General features: G+C 40.0%; 1 protein-coding gene across 1 annotated transcript in view; it reads left to right on the plus strand.

Moving 5' to 3' along the window:
- Positions 1 to 19895, plus strand: part of THOC1 (THO complex subunit 1) — a 27680-nt gene extending 7785 nt beyond the window's left edge. Inside the window, exons 7-21 of the mRNA XM_034429562.3 lie at positions 743 to 838; positions 1134 to 1216; positions 1700 to 1773; positions 2112 to 2220; positions 2737 to 2868; positions 4642 to 4742; positions 5873 to 5939; positions 6115 to 6165; positions 6755 to 6825; positions 8330 to 8428; positions 8899 to 8964; positions 10424 to 10507; positions 14977 to 15124; positions 16903 to 16981; positions 19504 to 19895. Coding sequence (XP_034285453.1) covers positions 743 to 838; positions 1134 to 1216; positions 1700 to 1773; positions 2112 to 2220; positions 2737 to 2868; positions 4642 to 4742; positions 5873 to 5939; positions 6115 to 6165; positions 6755 to 6825; positions 8330 to 8428; positions 8899 to 8964; positions 10424 to 10507; positions 14977 to 15124; positions 16903 to 16981; positions 19504 to 19796 — 1553 coding nt within the window. The 3' untranslated portion in view covers positions 19797 to 19895. The remainder of the gene's footprint in view (positions 1 to 742; positions 839 to 1133; positions 1217 to 1699; positions 1774 to 2111; positions 2221 to 2736; positions 2869 to 4641; positions 4743 to 5872; positions 5940 to 6114; positions 6166 to 6754; positions 6826 to 8329; positions 8429 to 8898; positions 8965 to 10423; positions 10508 to 14976; positions 15125 to 16902; positions 16982 to 19503) is intronic.
- Positions 19896 to 20381: the final 486 nt, after the last annotated feature.

Here is a 20381-nt window from a genome sequence, read left to right on the forward strand (position 1 = left end):
TGTTCCAACAGGCGGGGCTAAACATATGAACATGTGAATGTTTTTAAAATGTTATCTAATTTTAGGTTCTATTTAATTGGGCCAAACTATGTTATAATAATAATTTTAATTAGCAATTTTATGATGTTTGTGTATCTATATTTTTCTTGACTGTACACCGCCTTGAGTCCTATGGGAGAAAGGCGGTATAGAAATATAATAATAAATAAAATAAAATAAATAAATAATGTGATCACCTTTTGCAACCTTCTGACAAGCAAAGTCAATGGGGAAGCCAGATTCACTTAATAACTGTGTTACTAACTTAACAACTGCAGTGATTCACTTAACAAATGTGACAAGAAAGATTGTAAAATGCGGCAAAACTCACTTAACATATTTATCACTTAGCAACATAAATTGTCGTAAGTTGAGGACTGTCTGTATTGGTTTATTTAGCACTTTTTACTTGACATAACTGCATTTTTATTTGAACTATAATATATCTATCTGAAAAGGATATAGAACTGTGTACATATGCAATTTAGTAACACCATCATCTTTAGAATATTTACTCAAAGATTACTCCAGATAGTTCAGTTCTTTCCATGTGGAAAATAAATAAAAAATCCGGATATTAAAGAGAATGCATGATTGTATTAGTGGAAAATATGTACTGCTGTCTGTTTGATACCAGAGTCTATCCCTGTAACATTTTAAAAATGTTGGAAACTTAAATACATTTTTCTTTGATATCATTAAGATCTTTTAAGAAGACTGTCAAAATCACAAAATACAGTATTTTGTGGAAGAATTCAGCTCTTCTTAGCCAGGTTATTTCCTCTTTCAGAAAAGTCAGGTAAGTTTCTTTTTTAAATATTTTTTAAAATATTTTTTAAGCATGAACAGCAATACAATGAACAGATTAACCCATCACATGTATTTCAAACCCAGTTTGGTCCTAATTTTACAATATCATTTTATGTCTGTAATTTGCCATATACAGGACGTTTTTTTCCAAATTTTCTTAAATACCATTGTCTGCATTTTTAAAAATTGAAATATTGTATGGTTATTTATAAACTGCTCAGAAAACTGATATTTGCAAATATCATTTCAGATTATTTTGCCTGATCAAATTTTTCCCCCTACAGGGCTTAACTTGCAAAGTCAATTTAATTTGGAAAATATCACAGTTTTTAATACCAGTGAGCAAGACAGCACCCTTGGACAGAAGGTTTTTTTTATTATTATTATTCTCTGTTATCCACACAATGTGAAAAACTTGGAAAGTGTAGATATAATATGCAGGCTATAATTCTCTCAAAAGAAGGACCATGAAGTGATTTTATGCATAAAGTATCACGGCAGTCTATTATTTAATTTATATTGCACCAAAATCATGAATTATAATAGTTGCTTAAGGAACAAATTTTGGTGGAGATGCAGAAATGGAAAAAAAACTTCCCAATTTGTGAAATCAATTTCAGTGTTCCTTTTAAAAATACTCATGGTCTGTTCTGTTTGAGCGACCACTGAAGTCTTTCAGCAGATTACTGATTATTTACATTTCCAATTTTAAATAAGTATCATGATATAATTTGCTTCTTCATCTATTAGTAATTGCCCAAAATGTTAGTGTTTTGTTTTGAATGAATAGAAGTTTTCTACTCATGTAGATGGAATGGAAATTAATGTTAAATTAATTCTGTGACTTTAGCATGCAGAGGAGAGAGAGGAAGGAATGGAAGTGGAAGAAGGTGAAATGGGAGATGATGAAGCTCCTACAAGTTGGTAAGGAGAGATAAATTTAAATTTCCAGTTGTAAAATCTATTGGAATTATATCTGTTAAAAAGATTGCCTATAACTTTTACATTTGCTGTAGATTACTATTTTTATGAAAGTCTAGTAAAATCTTATTAAATAGGGAAAATTATTGGTCATAGCCGTGTTTATTGAGAACCAAAGATGTTTATTGATTGAACAAGTTCTCATTTCTGTGTTTATGTAATATCAATAGGACAACAAATGTATGTATATATGTATTTAAATAATAAATGTACCAAATTTATTTTCAATAATAGCCAGAGATATTTATGAATGAATATATTGTAAATATTTTTTTTGTCAGTTCCATTCCAATAGATTATAATCTGTACAGAAAATTTTGGTCACTTCAAGATTATTTCAGAAATCCTGTGCAGTGCTATGAAAAGGTCTCATGGAAAATATTTCTTAAGGTATTGTGCTTATTATATTTCATTTCTATTTGTGGGTATATAAATACTATTACTTATGAAATTCCAAGCAAAAGAATTATTGTTATTTTAAGCCACTTTTTTATAACTCAGAAGGTTGAACATATCCAGTACTCCTGCCCCCTATTTTCCCTACAACAACCATTTGATGTGAGTTGGGCTATAAGAAAGGAATTGGCCCAAAGTCACCCAACAGCTTTCATGCCTTAATACAGTGCCTATTAATACACATTTTAGAATGCATTGAAGGAATATTAATTAAGAGTTGTAGACAACGCAGTGCAAATGACAATTTGAGGGGATTTTATTTGTAATGGCTCTCTAGCTTTCTTTTACTGGAAGCCATTTGTTAATGTACTTGTATATAAAATGCATTCTTGGGCAGTGGGTAATGGAAATAAAAGAGAGTAGACCAGCATCGTTTGCATCTCATCAAATCTCACTTCTGTTCTGAGGCTATAATTTGATTGTTGCATTTTATGTGATCTATTTTAAAAGTACTCAGAAGAAGTATTAACTGTCTTTGAGAGCTACAAGTTGGATGACACTCAGGCATCAAGAAAAAAATTAGAAGAGCTGAAAACTGGAGGAGAGCATGTTTATTTTGCAAAATTTCTTACAAGTGAAAAGGTATATTTTTCGTGTCCCTAAAACTAGATTTTACTGCAAGAGGAATTTTGTCTTAATCGTTACCACTGTATTAGTTCTTCAGTTGGCAGAAAATATTGATGGATTATTATCTGATTGTCTTGTCACTGAACTCCCTTCACCTATCAGGATTTTGTTATTTCTCTTGGCTAGTAGTCTCTCTGGGTTTCTCAGGAAATGCTGAAGGAAAAGAGCAGACATTTGGAACTCTGGGCTTTTCTGCTTGCACAGAGTAGTTGGGCGAAAGATAAATTACTGGAGTTGTAGAACCCAAAGGTACTTTTTTCAAGAGACAACTGGACTTTCTGGTTTTTCTTTAAAGACATTTCGCTTCTCATCCAAGAAGCTTCTTCAGCTCTGACTGGATGGTAATAAATGGAAGGATTTCTTCCATTTTCCTTCCATTTCCCATCACTCAGTCAGAGCTGAAGAAGCTTCTTGGATGAGAAGCGGAACGTCTTCAAAGAAAAACCAAAAAGTCCAGTTGCCTCTTGAAAAAAGTACCTTTGGGACAACCATGACCTGGATGACAGAGAATATCCAGAGACATTTGGTGTAGAACTTATTATTTCTAAACTAGCAATGAAGAATAAAAATGCTGAAGGAAAGTGCAGGTAGTCTTCAGTTAACAGTCATGGGGCAGGAATTTCTGTTGCTTAACAATGTGATAGTCAAGCACAACATCATATGATTGTGCCGCTTAGAAACAACAGTTCAATACTTAATAGTTGTCATCATTAAGCAAATCCCACAACATTTAAGTGCAACATTGCATGGTCATCATTTGCAACCTGCAGGTTTCCCATTGACTTTGCTTGTGGGAATCTGAAAGGAAAGCTGGCAATTGAAAGAATGGCAATCATGAGACTGGGATGTTGCAATTGTGAGCTGAGTGTGGATCGCAATCACATGAACGCAGGGATGCTGCAACAGCCACAGATATGAGGAGTGGTCAAAACTACCATTGTAGGTGTGAACTGTTGCTGAAGAAGTGATTGTTAAGAAAGGAACCCCTGTATTTTGATTGGATTTAATATTGCAAAGCAGAAGCCATCCTGGAAGGAAGCTGTAATTTTGGGTAAAGCATGAAAAAAAATTATTCAAAAACTACTTGACCCATTAGCTACAAGATTAGTACATGATTGGGATTAAGATTATTGATAACTGTGATGGCCAGGTGTTTTGTGGAGTTTTGTGCCCCCCCCCCCCAGGTATTCAGCAATGTGTACTTAGCTAAGGCTCTTTCATTTCTCAGAAATAACGTAACTTTTTTTTTTTTTTTTACAAATAAGATTAATAAAGTGAGCTTCTTAACACAAGTACAACTGTGGCCTTTAAGAATCAGTTAAAGAAATTTTTCACATTTGATTATTCTTTTAAAATCAAGATAGGAAAAGTTCATTTTTTAAAATCTAAGTTTCATACTTAAATTTAATATTTTATGTATGCACCCAGTGTACTGATTCCAAAAACCAGTACACTGCAGCAAACTTCTTGTGTGATTTCGTCCATTTTAATTGTACCCTGTTTCCCCCAAAATAAGACATCCCCTGATAATAAGCCCAATGGGTCTTTTGAACACATGGCGGTAAGGCCAAGCGCTTATTTCAGGGTTCAAAAAAATATAAGACAGGATCTTATTTTCAGGGAAACACGGTACTTATCCCATTAATTTCATTCTACTTACTTTTGTATTATTAAAAACAGAAAACTGAAGAATGTCTATGTGTTTATCTCTTTCTCTCTCTTTAATAGTTAATGGATTTACAGTTGAGTGACAGCAATTTTCGCCGCCATATCCTATTGCAGTATTTAATATTATTTCAGTATTTAAAGGGGCAGGTAAAGTTTAAAAGGTAAGCTGGTAAAGTCTTTTAAATACATTTAATTAAACTTGTTTACTTCTTTAATATATGTGATCCAACTCACTGCTATCATTGTCTGATTGTATAAATCTGCTTCTAAATACTATACATTGGAAAATATCCACTAATTACTGTATTTTAATTTTTTAGACTTTGCAATACTTCTTACTATGATTTGAAATTCATATTTGCACTGCTTTTATAGAAATCTGTATACATTTGACCCCTGGGCTGTCTCCTTATTCTATTCTCTGAATGTGATCTTGCTTATTCAGGTCATTGATGTTCTTGGTGTGGACACAGAAATAAGAAGTAAATTAATGCAGTAAATTAAAAGTGTAACTGAATACAAGTGAGAGATAACTAGTTGTAAAAAGAAAACATAACCTTCCCTGCAGTTCTGCTTTCTGCCACAGTCCCAGTTTCTCACGCAACCCCTTGGGAAAGTAAATTGCCCATCCCTGGTATCCTGCCTTGAGCAGGGGCAGGTTGGACTAGAAGACCTCCAAAGTCCCTTCCAACCCTAGGAGTCCAACAAATCTAACAGTTAAATTACTGTAATAAAAGTTCTGGTGCTGGAAAAAGATTGGAATGAACAAGTCTCATATAGAATGGCATTTTAAAGTAAGGATTATTTATTTTGCTTTAAGAACCAGGAAAATGTGAAAAAGAGCATACATCTTCAGCCTAAAATTAAATATTTAAATATGTTCCATTAAAACCAGTGAGGTTAGTATTTTCTTAGTTTTGGTTGCATCAAGCATCATATTTTTTGTCTTTCAGAGAGAAACAGAAGCTACTGGTATACAATCATTTAAAAAAAAAATTAATTATCAGTAGACTTAGCAAAATGCCTCCTACAGATAAGACTTCAGTCCTGTATCAATAGCAGGAAGGCAGCAAATTTCATTGATTCATCCCTCATCCACACCTCTTAAAATTACATAGAGTGTTGCTTGGCTGTGATGCAGTAAAGTAATTAGTGAAATTTCTTGCTAATTCCCTCATGAGAGTATTTGTATGGAACTCTGCTCAATTGAGGCTATTGCTGCTGCTACTTAAGAAAAATCTGGATCAAATGCACTCTGCATGTTTTGACTTATATGTGTCTTATTTCCTAGTTCAAACTTTATTCTGACTGATGAACAGTCCCTGTGGATTGAAGCTACCACAAAACAAGTTTACCAGGTCAGATTAATTAATCATCTTGTGCATCTAATTTTACAATAGTGCTTTTAGGAATAAATTTTTCATACATTTTATTTTGAATACATTCCATATTATATTCTAGCTTTATTGCTGAGCATCACATTTTTAGCTGCTCTGCTGCAACGTTTGATTTTTGTGGCTTTTCTAATTACAGCTTCTATCAGAAAACCCACCTGATGGAAAAAGGTTCTCCAAAATGGTAGAGGTAAGTGCCTTGTTCAAAATTTCAATTAAATTTAGGTTTTTCTTTCTTCTGTCCAATTATGTTCAATTCTCAGAGACTGCCTAGACAAGTCTCTACAGTTTTCTTGGCATTGGTTTTTCAGAAGTGATTTGCCATTGCCTCTTTCCTAGGAGAGAGAGAAAGTCTAGTCCAGCATCACCCAGATGGCTTTGTGCCCAAGATGGAATTAGAACTCATGGTTTCCAGTTTCTAACCTGAAGCCTTAGCTGCTACACCAGACTGGCTGTCAGACTTTAGATAAGCACCATAAATTGTAATAATTCCTCTAAAGTAAATCTGGTCTATTTGGCACCAGGTCTCCTACTCACAGTAACCATTTAAAAATAAATTCATGCTTTTGAGATCCCTGAATTCAGTTCTCCCACTGGGTTCTTTTTTAATTCTGAATTTTTAAAATATTTTTATATATTTAATGATTTTAACATTTATTCTACATTTAGTGGAGCACTTCTACTGTACAGCAAGATAGAAAAGCTACATTTTTTGCTAACTCTCATTTTCTGCCTCTAAAAATCCCTTTTTCTTACTGATATTACTTTTGTTTTTACAGCATATATTAAACACAGAAGAAAATTGGAATTCATGGAAAAATGAGGGCTGTCCAAGCTTTGTGAAAGAAAGGTTGTGTATATAAACATTTCTTTTTAATCAACATTGCAGGTAGTTTTTGAGTTATGACCATTCGTTTGGTATTATTCTAAGCTATGATAGTGCTGAAGGACACAGATACAAAATTTAAAAACAGTATAAAAACCTAATTAAATAAATTTGGCCTGGAATAGATTAAAACACCCCTAAAGTTTTAGACAAATTTAAAATTTACAATTAAAAAGGGAGGTTAGGCCAGGCCAGCCTGTTGGAATAAAAAGGTCTTGAGGGCACGGCGGAAGGTGCATAAATCCGGGATCCTCCGTATCTCGGGCGGGGAGCTAATTCCAGATAGCAGGTGCCCCCACAGAGAAGGCTCTTCCCCTGGGGGCCGCCAGTCGACACTGTTTGGCCGACCGCACCCTGAGGAGCCTCTCTCTATGAGAGCGTACTGGCCGGTGAGAGGCTACTGGTGGCAGCAGGCGGTCCCGTAAGTACCTGGGTCCTAAGCCATGGAGCGCTCTAAAGGTGATAACCAAAACCTTGAAGTGCACCCGGAAGACCACCGGGAGCCAGTGCAGCTCGCGCAGGAGAGGTGTTACATGGGAACGCCACGTCGCTCCCATACCCACCCGCGCGGCCGCACTCTGCACCAGTTGGAGCATCTGTGTGCTCCTCAAGGGGAGCCCCATGTAGAGAGCATTACAGTAGTCCAGGTGGGAAGTGACGGCATGATTGACCATGCGTAAGGAGTCCCTATCCAGAAAGGGACGCAACTGGCGGATCAGGCGAACCTGATAAAAAGTCCTCCCAGCCACAGCCGTCAAATGCTCTTTTAAAGACAGCCGTGAATCCAGGAGGACACCCAAGTTGCGAGCCCTCTCCGTGTGGGCCAACGACTCGCCCCCAATAGTCAGTGATGGCACCAGCTGACTATATCAGGACACCGGAAACCACAGCCACTCAATCTTGGATGGGTTGAGCCTGAGACTGTTTCTCCCCATCCAGTTCCGCATGGCCTCCAGGCACCGGGACATCACTTCAAGGGCATCGTTGGGGTGGTCTGGGGTGGAGATGTACAGCTGAGTGTCATCAGCGTACTGATGGTACTTCACCCCGAAACCATGGATGATCTCACCCAGTGGCTTCACATAAATGTTGAACAGAAGGGGCGAGAGGACCGACCCCTGTGGCATCCCACATATAAGGCGCCTTGGGGTCGACCTCTGCCCCCCTGCCAACACAAACTGCGACCGGTCGGAGAGAAAGGAGGAGAACTACCGCAGCACGGTGCCCCCCACCCCCAACTCTTCCAACCGGTGCAGCATGATACCATGGTCAATGGTATCAAAAGCCGCTGAGAGATCTAATAGGACCAGGACCAGGGCCTACAGTAGGCTTCCAAGGGCCTCCTCCATCCATGAATCACCCCGTTCCGCTTAATGACCTGCAGACTCCATCACAGTCATATCTCGAGGACCACCTGTATAAACCCTACACTTACAGTAGTTCTTAACTCCAATATCTTGTTTTATAGACAGAGTGATTCCAAGCCAGTGAGACCTTTTGTGCGAAAGAGACCAGCTCCTGAAGATTTCTTAGGGAAAGGACCTAACAAAAAAATTCTAATGGGAAAGTATGTTCAGTCCTTTATTAATTTATTTCTACTTTTGTAGTGTAAATTAAATGATGCAAAGTGACATTGCAAGGTTGGGAATACTGTTTAAAATAAATTGTACCTGTTTTTGACTACTTTTAATGATAATCGGGATAGAAATGTACAAATAAAAATAAATCTCACACAGATTTATTTTTACTTTATCAATATTAGAATTGCTTGTTAAATCATATCTTATTTTAGAAACATGAGAGCATTGAAATAAAAACTTGTTTATGCTAAGCTGGTTGTTATATAGAAAGTTTTGAATAACAGTATAGTTATACGTTGATTATGCTAATGTTAATGGTATAAAATCTCTCCTATCTGCACACAAACACATACATAGGCCTATGCCTTTTGTTGAAGAGTAGTTGTCTTCAGAAATAATTGGCATATGAATCACAAAATATAAGAAATAGTAATATGCTATGTGTTTTGGTTTATAGCGAAGAATTAACTCGCCTCTGGAATTTATGCCCTGATAACATGGAAGCATGTAAATCTGAGAATCGGTGAGTAGTTGTAGTTCTTGTAACACTGGTGCTTCCTAAACTAATATTCTAGGGACATTAATGCTACAGATCTCTGGGATTGGCAGATGATTTTGCTAATCAAGTTACAGCTCCTCAAAACTGATTTGTAAATTGGGGATCCTGCTAAAAAAATAGATATGCCCTTGTATCACAATCAAAGGAAACAGGAAATCCCCAAACATCACTTATGTTCTTTTTGTTTATTTTTTTATTTTGTACTTTTCTCCTCTTTTTATTGGGTGTGGCACTTGAATGGCACTTGGATAACTATCAGGATGGGATAATTGAATTTTTTCTCCCTTCCCCATGGATGAAATACTGCATATTATGTGAAGGATATTCTCTTTTAATCTTTTGGATTCTGTCAAGACCTAGTCATATGTAATTGATTCGAGTTCCCATCTATATTTTTCATGGTGGTTGGGTTATTTATACATCAACAAAGGTTGCTTCTTGGGGAAAAGTATGTAATACAATGCAAGACGTAGCATATTTATTTATATCTTGGCTTTATTGTACTTATAAATAACTCAAGGTGGTAAGCATAATCAATACTCCTTCCTGCTCCTAATTTCCCCAAAACAATCCTGTGGGACCTGTTAAGGAAGTCATGATTTCCTGGTTTGTAGCCTGGTACTTATGTGAAAATAGATAAATGCTAATTCAATCTATCAATAGGGTTTTGGTTTTTTTGCAACCTTTATATCAAGTTTCATAATTTGCTAGATTAAAGGTAGGGTATCTCTAGCCCACAGATTCTTATGCAAGGCATTTGCACATTTTTTTCAAATTCCTTCTGTGTAATTTGAATTGTTTTTGTTAGTGTCCGCATTTGATATACCTGCATTTAGCATTACACTTTAGCTGGCCTGTAACTTTCTCTTTTAAGAAAAGGTAGAGGAAGGCCCAAGCCCAGCAAGGATTAGATGCCAATCGCAGCTGGCAGGAAGTCTATGTAGATGAGGCAGGAAGTGATTGTTCATTATTTTCTTGCATGCATTGCCTTTCTTTGTCTAAGAAGAGCCAAAGAGACATTTCCCCTCTGATCTCCTGACAGAGAAAACAGTGTTGGACATAGCTTCTGTCCAGTAACGGGGCTACCTGGAAATTGGATTGGTTCTCCAACTTGCACTAATTTTACTCTAATGTAATTAATTCTGCTATCTTTGATAATTTAATCTGAATGAAATGTTTTTTCCCAAATGAATGTATGTGCCTTATGATAGGCTACATAGTGTAAGAGGAATAATCTCAATATTGAATTGCTTTATTGATTTGAACTTATTGAATTGCTCATGCAAAGGATTTCTCACTCTAAATATAAAGAAGTTGAGGCAGAAAAATTAACAGTTTAATTGCTATTTTAGAGAGAAGGTAATAGTTTTAATAAACACTTCTTCCTTCCAAATAAAGCACTTACTTTGCCTTTATTTTCTAGAGAATATATGCCAACATTGGAAGAGTTTTTTGAAGAAGCTATAGAACAGGCAGATCCTGAAAACATGGTTGATAAAGAATTTAAGTATGTTCCACAAATCATTTTTTTCATAATTCTGCTTGTTCAGGCATATATTCAAAACATACAGGTAGTCCTTGTCTTACAACACTTCATTTAGTGACCATTTGAAGTTACAATGGCACTGAAAAAACTGACTTATGACTGTTTTTCACAGGGTCATTGCAGCATCACCGTAGTCATGTGATCAAAATTCAGATGCTTGGCAACTGACTCTTATTTATGTCTTGGGGTCACCTTTTACAACATTCTGACAAACGAAGTCAATAGGGAAGCCAGATTCACTTAGTAACCGTGTTACTAACTCAACAACTGCTATGATTCACTTACGAAAGATCGGGAAAGTTCATTTAACAAATGTTTCACTTAGCAACAGATATTTTATTTTTATTTATTTATTTATTTATTCGCATTTCTATACCGCCCTTCTCCTTTCGGACTCAGGGCGGTGAACAGCCAGATAAAAAACATCTATACAAACATCACAATTAAAATAAAATTAAGATAATTTATAAATTTGGCTCATAATTTAAAACTTGTCAATTAAAATAAATATTAAAATTTTAAAAATTTTAAAACTAACCCTAAAATCAGGACAGACCAGCTAGTTGAAAAAAATGAGTTTTTAGGGCCCGACGAAAAATCCGGAGGTCGGAGATCACTCGTATCTCTGGGGGTAGATTGTTCCATAGGGTAGGTGCCACCACAGAGAAGGCTCTCCTCCTGGGGGTCGTCAGCCGGCATTGTCTGGCCGACGGCACCCTGAGGAGACCCTCTCTGTGGGAGCGAACCGGCCGGTGGGAGGCTATTGGTGGCAGAAGGCGGTCCCGTAAGTACCCTGGCCCTAAGCCATGGAGCGCTTTAAAGGTAATCACCAACACCTTGAAGCGCACCCGGAAGTCCACCGGAAGCCAATGCAGCTCGCGCAGGAGAGGAGTCACATGGGAGCGCCCCGTCGCTCCCATAATCCCCCGCGCAGCCGCATTCTGCACCAGTTGGAGCCTCCGGGTGCACCCCAAGGGGAGCCCCATGTAGAGAGCGTTACAATAGTCCAGACGAGAAGTGACGAGTGCTTGAGTGACCGTGCGTAGGGAGTCCCGGTCCAGAAAGGGACGCAACTGGCGTATCAGGCGAACCTGACAAAAAGCCCTCCTGGCCACGGCTGTCATATGCCCTTCTAAGGACAGCCGCGCATCCAGGAGGACACCCAAGTTGCGGACCCTCTCTGTGGGGGCCAATGATTCGCCCCCAATAACCAGCGATGGCGTCAGCTGGCTATACCGGGACGCCGGCAGCCACAGCCACTCGGTCTTGGAAGGGTTGAGTCGAAGCCTGTTTCTCCCCATCCAGACCCGCACGGCCTCCAGGCACTGGGACATCACTTCCAAGGCATCATTGGGATGGTCTGGGGTGGAAATGTACAGCTGAGTGTCATCAGCGTACTGATGGAACTCCACCCCAAAACCACGGATGATCTCACCCAGCGGCTTCACATAAATGTTGAACAGGAGGGGCGAGAGGACCGACCCTTGCGGCACCCCACAAACAAGGCGCCTTGGGGTCGACCGCTGCCCCCCTGTCAACACAGATTGCGACCGGTCGGAGAGATAGGAGGAGAACCACCGCAAAACAGTGCCCCCCACTCCCAGTCCCTCCAGCCGGCGCAACATGATACCATGATCGATGGTATCAAAAGCCGCTGAGAGGTCTAATAGGACCAGGATAGAGGAATAACCCCTATCCCGGGCCCTCCAGAGATCATCCACCAACGCGACCAATGCCGTTTCCGTGCTGTACCCAGGTCTGAAGCCGGACTGGAGCGGATCCAGATAGACAGCTTCATCCAGGTACTGGGGAAGCTGTCGCGCCACCACACTCTCAACAACCTTCGCAATAAAGCGAAGGTTGGAGACTGGACGATAGTTAGCCAAAATAGCCGGATCCAGGGATGGCTTCTTGAGGAGAGGCCTCACCACCGCCTCTTTCAAGGCGGCCGGCAGGACACCCTCGCTCAAAGAAGCGTTAATAATCCCCTGGAGCCAGCCTCGTGTAACCTCCCGGGAAGCCAGCACCAACCAGGAGGGACACGGGTCCAATAAACATGTGGTTGCGTTCAGCCGTCCCAAGATCCTGTCCATGTCCTCGGGAGCCACAGGATCGAACTCCTCCCAGATAACATTCTCAAGGCCTGCCTCAGTCATCTCGTCTGAACTAACCCAGTCGGCGGCCAAGTCTTCCCGAATCTGAGTTATTTTATCATCCAGATACTGTACAAAATCCTCAGCTCGGCCCTGCAAGGGGTCCTCCCGCGCTCCCAGATGGAGGAGGGAGCGGGTCACCCTAAACAGGGTGGCTGGGCGGTTATCTGATGACGCGATAAGAGCGGCAAAATAGCTAGATTTCGCCGCTTTTATCGCCACTAGGTAGGTCTTAATATGAGACCTTACCAGTGTCAAGTCAGACTCGGAACGACTGGCCCTCCAACTGCTCTCTAGGCGTCTTTTCCGGCGCTTCATCTCCCTCAGCTCCTCGGAAAACCAAGGAGCTAGGTGAGTTCGGTGCCGGGTCAGAGGCCGCAAAGGCACGACCCGGTCCAAAGCCCCGGCAGCCGCCCTATCCCAGGCGGCCACCAGGTCATCAGCCGAGTCATGAGCTAGAGTCTCAGGAAATGGCCCAAGCTCCATCTGGAACCTATCAGGGTCCATCAGGCGCCTGGGGCGGAACCACCTGGTCGGTTCCGCCTCCCTGCGACGGGGTACGGCGGTCAGAAAGTCAAGTCGAAGGAGCGAGTGGTCAGACCATGACAAGGGTTCGATATCTACATCCCCTATATCGAGGCCACTCAACCACTGACCAGAGATAAAAACTAGGTCCAGAGTGTGTCCCCCCATATGAGTAGGGCCGTGAATTACTTGGGTCAGGTCCATGGCCGTCATGGAAGCCATGAACTCCCGAGCTACCTCAGATGTTTCACCGATGGATGGCAGGTTGAAATCCCCCATGACCACAAGTCTGGGGGTATCAGCCGCCACCTCGGCTATAACATTGAGGAGCTCGGGCAGGGTCGTTGCCACGTGGCAGGGAGCCAGGTACGTGATCAACAGACCCATCTGCACCCCGCGACCCCACTTCACAAAAAGGGACTCACATCCGGCTATCTGAGGTACAGTGGTCTCCCTCGGATCAAGACCTTCTTTTAGAATGACCGCCACCCCCCCGCCCCTGCCCTGAGCTCTCGGCTGATGAAATGCCCGGAAGCCTGATGGGCACATCTCCACGAGGGGAACTCCCCCCTCATGGCCCAACCAGGTCTCCGTGATACCTGCCAGGTCCGCTCCCCCCTCCTGAATAAGATCACAAATGAGGGGGGCTTTATTTACCACGGACCTGGCATTACATAACATCAGCCGGAGACTCGGGCGCTGAGACTCTAAGCAGCCTGGGGAACGGGAAGAGCTAAGGGGGCCGGGGCACGCAATCGCTCGAAGATAGCGAGCACGAGCCCCCACCACATGATATGGCCCCCTGCTCCCGCCATACCTGCCCCTCCCACTCAGTGTGTTAATAGAGAAGCCCTCACTAGAGGGCATTCTAACAGTCCCCTTTCCCCCAGAGTCCGCACCCCCTACGGCACCATTAATAACAACCGGACTGGTCTGCAACCCCCGTGGGTTTTCCCCCAAACCCACATAACCTCCCCCACCCCCAGAACCCCTTAAAAGTCTATTTAAAAAAGTCTTTAAAAAACCCCTCAATCCCCTTTTTGCGACATGCCACCTCTCGGGGTCCCAAGATCCGTCATTAAGGTGGGCCCTCGATAACATAGAGGGCCAGGCCTGCGAGAGGGGGGAATCTCGCAGCGCAAGAAGCTTTGCCCTAGAATACATTTTAACGCTAGAGTAATAATACAAGTTTGGCCTAGACATGGCCTAGGGGTTTCTAATGATGGTTTCAGATGTCCAGGAAGCAAGACTAAGTTAATCGGAAGAGTCGCCATTACCCTCTCACGGTAATGGGTAGGAGTCCTCACGTTCAGTCCAGCTGAGGGAAACTATCCAACCACCCTCTCACGGTGGTTGGCCATCCTAATCAAGGCAAGATGGAAAAAAGTCAGAAAAAGTCCGAAAGCCACCCTCTCACGGTGGTTTGGGCTTCCTGGCCCTGGAAAGATGAGTCCCATCCGTGGCGAACGAAGTCTGGAACTGGCTCCATCCATCCTCCCGTAACTGCCTTGTCCTCCATACAGTCAGGAGACAGGACGAAAGACAGAGCCAGGTCCCAAGCTCTGGGGAAGAAAGTCCACATTGGCCAATAGGCCGATAACAGGGCCAGAAAAAGGGAGGGGGGGGGCATCCATAGCGACATCCATATTTTGGGCTTAATTGTGGTCTAAGACAAGGACTACCTGTATTTTGATGTAATAAAATATTTTTTTTCTATTTATCAAATAATCTAATTCTGATTTTGTAACATAGGGTTGTGAATAATTCTAACTATGGCTGGAGAGCATTAAGACTATTAGCAAGAAGAAGTCCTCACTTTTTTCAACCAACCAATCAACAGTTTAAAAGTTTACCGGAATATCTTGAAAATATGGTCATCAAATTAGCTAAAGAATTACCTGTAAGTAATATTGTCTAATGCATATACTTATTTTGAAGATTCTATGCATACAGTGAAGGTGGTGGTGTAATTTTAAAAATTAATATATAAAAATATAAAAATAGCTATGATGCCTGTAAAAAAAATTTCTATTTTTATTTTTTGTGTATGCTTTTAAAGTAGAAGCAAAACAGTTCTATAAACTTTCTAAATAGAGCGTGTTGAGCCGACATAGTACCTCTCTTTTTGTTACTGAAGTATTTAATTTCCTAACATGAATTGTTGCTGTAAATCTATCCACTCAGAAGTAAATTCCACTGAATTCAGTGGCTTAACTTCCAGATTCGGATAGATTCCACTCTCATTCTGTAATTAATCATATAAACATTCATAGTAGATTTAATAAATTCAGAATAGTTTAGTGACCATGATTAAGAAAGTCAACAAAGCATATTCTATTTAAGTTCTGCTATCTGTTTCAACTTAACATTGCTCAACTTTGCTGTTCATCTGATGCATGAAATATATATTTTAACATACTAGCTATCTTAGAAGAACACAAGAGGAAAATTTATATTACGAGAAAGACTACATGAAGGCTTCTGCATTTTGATGTGACTTAGTACTCTGGAAAATGAAATATTTTAGGACAGGGGTCTTCAACATCTGGGCTGCAGACTGGTACTGGTCCATGGCCTATTGGGAATTAGACTGGGCAAGCAGTGGGTGAGCGAGCAAAACTTCAGCTGTGCATGCGTGGGATCTAGGTTGCGCACAAAACCATTGCCTCCTCAGTCCGTGGAAAAATTGTCTTCCATGAAACCAGTCTCTGGTGTTAGAAAGGTTGGGGACCACTGCTTTAGGAAGTTCCTTTACCCTTTACTTTTTCTCCTTTACTTCATCCCCTCTCCCCAAATCTATCCTATTCCAAATGATATAAATGACCAAAATTTAGTGCTGGATATCTCTTTTAATCAACTATTCATCTGACACTTAAAGAAGTAACAAGAATATTGGGACCATATTTTGTGATAGGGTGTTTTGCCTACAATTTCATTAATTTTCCATACAATTGTCAAGTTTTGTTTGTGAATAGAGAGCTCTGCAGAAGAGTACAAAATAAGTAGTTTTATTTATCTTTTTCCTTAGATAATGGTGATAATCTTTTAAGATTATATATTGTACTTCACTGAAAGTTTGCCCTTCCTCCCCCATTTCTTGTTTTTTCATGAAAAGATCATTTGGACATTCACTTGTCCAAAGTGAATGTATAAAGTGTAAAGGGGAAACGGGGGGTGGGGAGGGAATGGGAAATGTTTCCAAATGTTTTCAGAACTTCCTTTCACCATGCAACATTTTTTTGACTAAACACATAACCAGGGTGGATTTGATTTAAATCGAGTTGATTTAAATCACAATTTAAATCATGATTTAAATCACTAGTAAAAAGGCTTGATTTAAATCAACTCGATTTAAATCATAATTTTTAAAGAGCAACTGTCATCTCTGCTACTCCTTTGACCCACTGTTGACTCACCGATAGTCCCAGTGTTGCAGAATATACAGCCTCATGCTACATAACTAAGCTCCATTTCATACTGAATAAACTAAATTATTTATGTATCTTAAATAGAAAACTATCTTACAATAGATTTTTACCCCCAAAGTTTTTTATTAAAATAAATTCGATAAAAATCAAAAAAATCCGATTTAAATAAAAAAAATCTGATTTTTTTAAAAAAATCATTGATTTTTATCCACCCTGCACATAACAATGATATTCAATTCTCTCATTATAGCCTCCTTCTGAAGAAATTAAAACAGGCGAGGATGAAGATGAGGAAGATAATGATGCTTTATTAAAAGAAAACAATGAAAGTAAGGCTGGATTCTTGGGCTTCTCACTGTTTCCTTTGACATCCATTGAAAAACAAAAAGGAGTGTGTGAACAGAACATTCTCCCCAAGTTCCTATTTATGCTCTGAATTGCAATTCAAAATAAAGAGTCCCACATTTATGTATCTTAGAAGCAGAAAAGATATGTGCTGTGCTGCATCTTCATAGCTTCTTTTGAGGATGACCTCTGGGATTGACATTTCATCCAGCAATTACTGTTGGATAACACATGGCACCTTCTCAAATATTCATAATGCTTTCTTCTTTGAAACGCTTTTCAGATTTAATATAGAGCTAGTCCTCAACTTATGACCACAGATGGAACTGGAACCTCCATCACTAAGCGATGCAGTCATTTAGTTGTTTGATTTTGCTGCTGCTGTTGAGTGAATCGCAGGATCATTAAGCAAAAAATGGTTGACCCCATTGGTTTTGCTTGTTGAAAGCCCCCTGGAAAGTCACAAATGGCTATCCCATGACTCTAGGATGCTGCAACCATCATAAATATATGCCAGCTGCCAACACCTGAATTTTGATAATGTGACTGTGGGGAAGTTATGATGGTCAGAAGTATGAGGGCTGGTCTTAACTAATTTTTTCAGCATGGTTGTAATTTCAAATGATTGTTAAACAAATGTCAAGGACTACCTGTAACTTTTTTATTACTTTTTTAAAATGGCATTCCTTTAAGAACAGTTGCATCATCTTTGAAAATTAATTTCCATTTTAAGGATTCAGTAATAAAATAAAATGTTATGGTTCATCATGACATAGAGCAAATATCATAGGAACACCTTCAACCTTTCAATTTCTTTCTCCTTCCCAATCTGAGAAACGGGTACCTGTTATCTTTATGTTGTTTTTAAGCCATGTATTCCTACTGCTGAAATTGATTTGCATGAGTCCTTCCTTCCCTGTTTCTCATGTGATTATTTTATATTCAATTTATGTTCAGTTTTTAGTGAGTGTATAAATGTAATTAATGTTTCATTATTCACATTTTCTTCAGTAGCTTAGCTGCACATTTGCTCTATTGCGCTTTTAAATTTTGGCACTCTATATTTTCTTATTACTAATTTGAATAGCCATATTCTCTAGCTTAGTCCAACTGAAATTTTTCTCCTCTGCATCTGCATGAATAGACCTGAGTTAATTAGGTTTGGTTTTCAGTATGGTCCCTTATCAGTAACATCTATTTTAGAAATGACTTCTCTGTCTACTGTTCAATTTTATTTATTAGGTATTTCTAAAATGAATTATAACTGAATGCATTCAGTCCTAAGCAAGCCAAGGGCCAATTCCCCACTACCCTTTTTGTCTCTCTTTTTGTTGTTGAAATATCTTAATACATTATATATTTGAGGAAAACATCTTCAGTGTTCATATAGATAACTTATTTTCAAATTACTGACAATGTGTTTGCTAAAAATTGGATACATTATTTTTTGTATTATCTTGAAATATAGTTTAGCAGTATTAGTTAATTAATTTAATTAATTAATTTAATTAATACTGTGAGAGAGCTGGGCAGTTCCTAAATGTAATAAATAAAAATAAACTAATTGTTAATATCTTTGTTTTCGTGCAGTAGATTTAAGAGTCAGATATTTCTTAAGCATGTTTCAGAAAACATTTTATATGCATTAGAATGTACCCTATTTTTCGGGTCTATAAGATGTGCTCCCCCCCCCCAGAAAAGTGGGTAGAAATGTCTGTGCGTCTTACAGAGCGAATGTTGCTGAAGCCCCACCCACCCGCCGGCCCCCACCCTTTGGCTTCTGCCTCCCAGCAGTTTGCCTCTTGCAGCAAACAGCAAACAGCCTGGTCAACTTCAGCACAGCCTGATTTAGCATGAGCAGCTGATTGGCAGTTGGATCAGCCTCCCAGAATACCGCCGATCAGCTGTTCCAGGCTGCGGGGATTGCCACTGCCGCCGCCCATCGCTACTACCTATCGCCACCTCCACGCGCCCCATTTTTGGCCTCAGCTTGTCCTGTTTTTGGCCTCCATGCATCCTATTTTTGGCCCGTTCCAGGCAAGAGGCGGAGGTGGCAGCAATCCTCACCACCTAGAACAGGCTGAAAATAGGACGTGCGGAGGCTGAAAATGGGGCACATAGAGGTGGCGATGGGCGGCGGCGTTCCCTGCAGCCTGGTACAGTTGATTGGCAGTATTCTGGGAGACCAATCCAACCACTAATCAGCTGCTCGTGCTAAATCAGGCTGTGCTGAAACTGACAGATTGTTTGCTGTTTGCTGCAAGGAGGCAAATTGCTGGGAGGCAGAGACAGATTTTTTTCCCCCTCCCCAAAAGCTTGGTGCGTCTAATGGTCCAGAGGGTCTTATAGTGCGAAAAATACAGTAAATAAAACTTTGCCCATGCTCAGATAAACTTTCGCTATTATCTTGAACTTCCAATGAAAAACGGTCAGTTTCAAGGAACAGCTTAGTTTACTACCCAGTTATTGAACAGCATTGTCTAAATTTTGCTCATTTTTGTTTTAGGTCCAGATGTTCAACGGGATAAGCTTGTAACAGGAGAACAAATAGAATTATTTGCTAACAGACTTGGTGAATATTGGAAAGTCCTGGCTCCATACCTGGAAATGAAAGACTCTGATATAAGGCAGATTGAATCAGATAGTGAAGATCTGAAGATGAGAGCTAAGCAGTTGCTTGTTACCTGGCAAGATCAAGAAGGAATCCACGCTACTATGGAAAATTTGATTACTGCATTGAACAAAGCTGGACTGAATGACCTTTCTGAAAGCTTATCCAATGACAGTGAAAACAGCTAATTTGAAAATGGCTTTTTATTTAAAACAATGGCTATTGTTCCCGAATGTAATATTTGATAGGGCAGTTTAATTTGATGAACAATAAATCTTTTAATTACATAATTGTCTAAAATTCTGCAAAGAATTAGTACTAAACAAACATTCCTCTGAAATCCTTAAGATGTGGAAAAGTAGAAAATGGGCATTGGTCTTACCTTAAATGCCAGATTTCTTGAGGGGGGTGACATTGTCCAGATGAGGGTTATATCAGTCGGATCTGATGCTGGCTGAGTCATAACTTTTGACCACTCCCCTTGCTCCGCCCCTTTCATGCTCAGTTTTGACGAAGGAAGGCCACCAGAAGTATCTCCAACAGGAACCCCCGTTATCAGGAGGAAGTAATTCGGTCCAACGGGACAACTGGAAAAAAACTACTGAACAAGAACAATAAACTGTACAGGCACTGAGACAGAGGGAGGGGCTGGACAATGTCACCCCCCTCAAGAAATCTGGCATTTAAGGTAAGACCAATGCCCAATTTCCTTGATGAGGGTGTGACATTGTCCAGATGAGGGACATACCAAAGATTTGGCTGTCTCAAGGGCG

Source organism: Pantherophis guttatus, chromosome 3, assembly GCF_059756535.1.
Source record: "Pantherophis guttatus breed Tessera chromosome 3, ASM5975653v1, whole genome shotgun sequence".
Classification (NCBI taxonomy): domain Eukaryota; kingdom Metazoa; phylum Chordata; class Lepidosauria; order Squamata; family Colubridae; genus Pantherophis; species Pantherophis guttatus.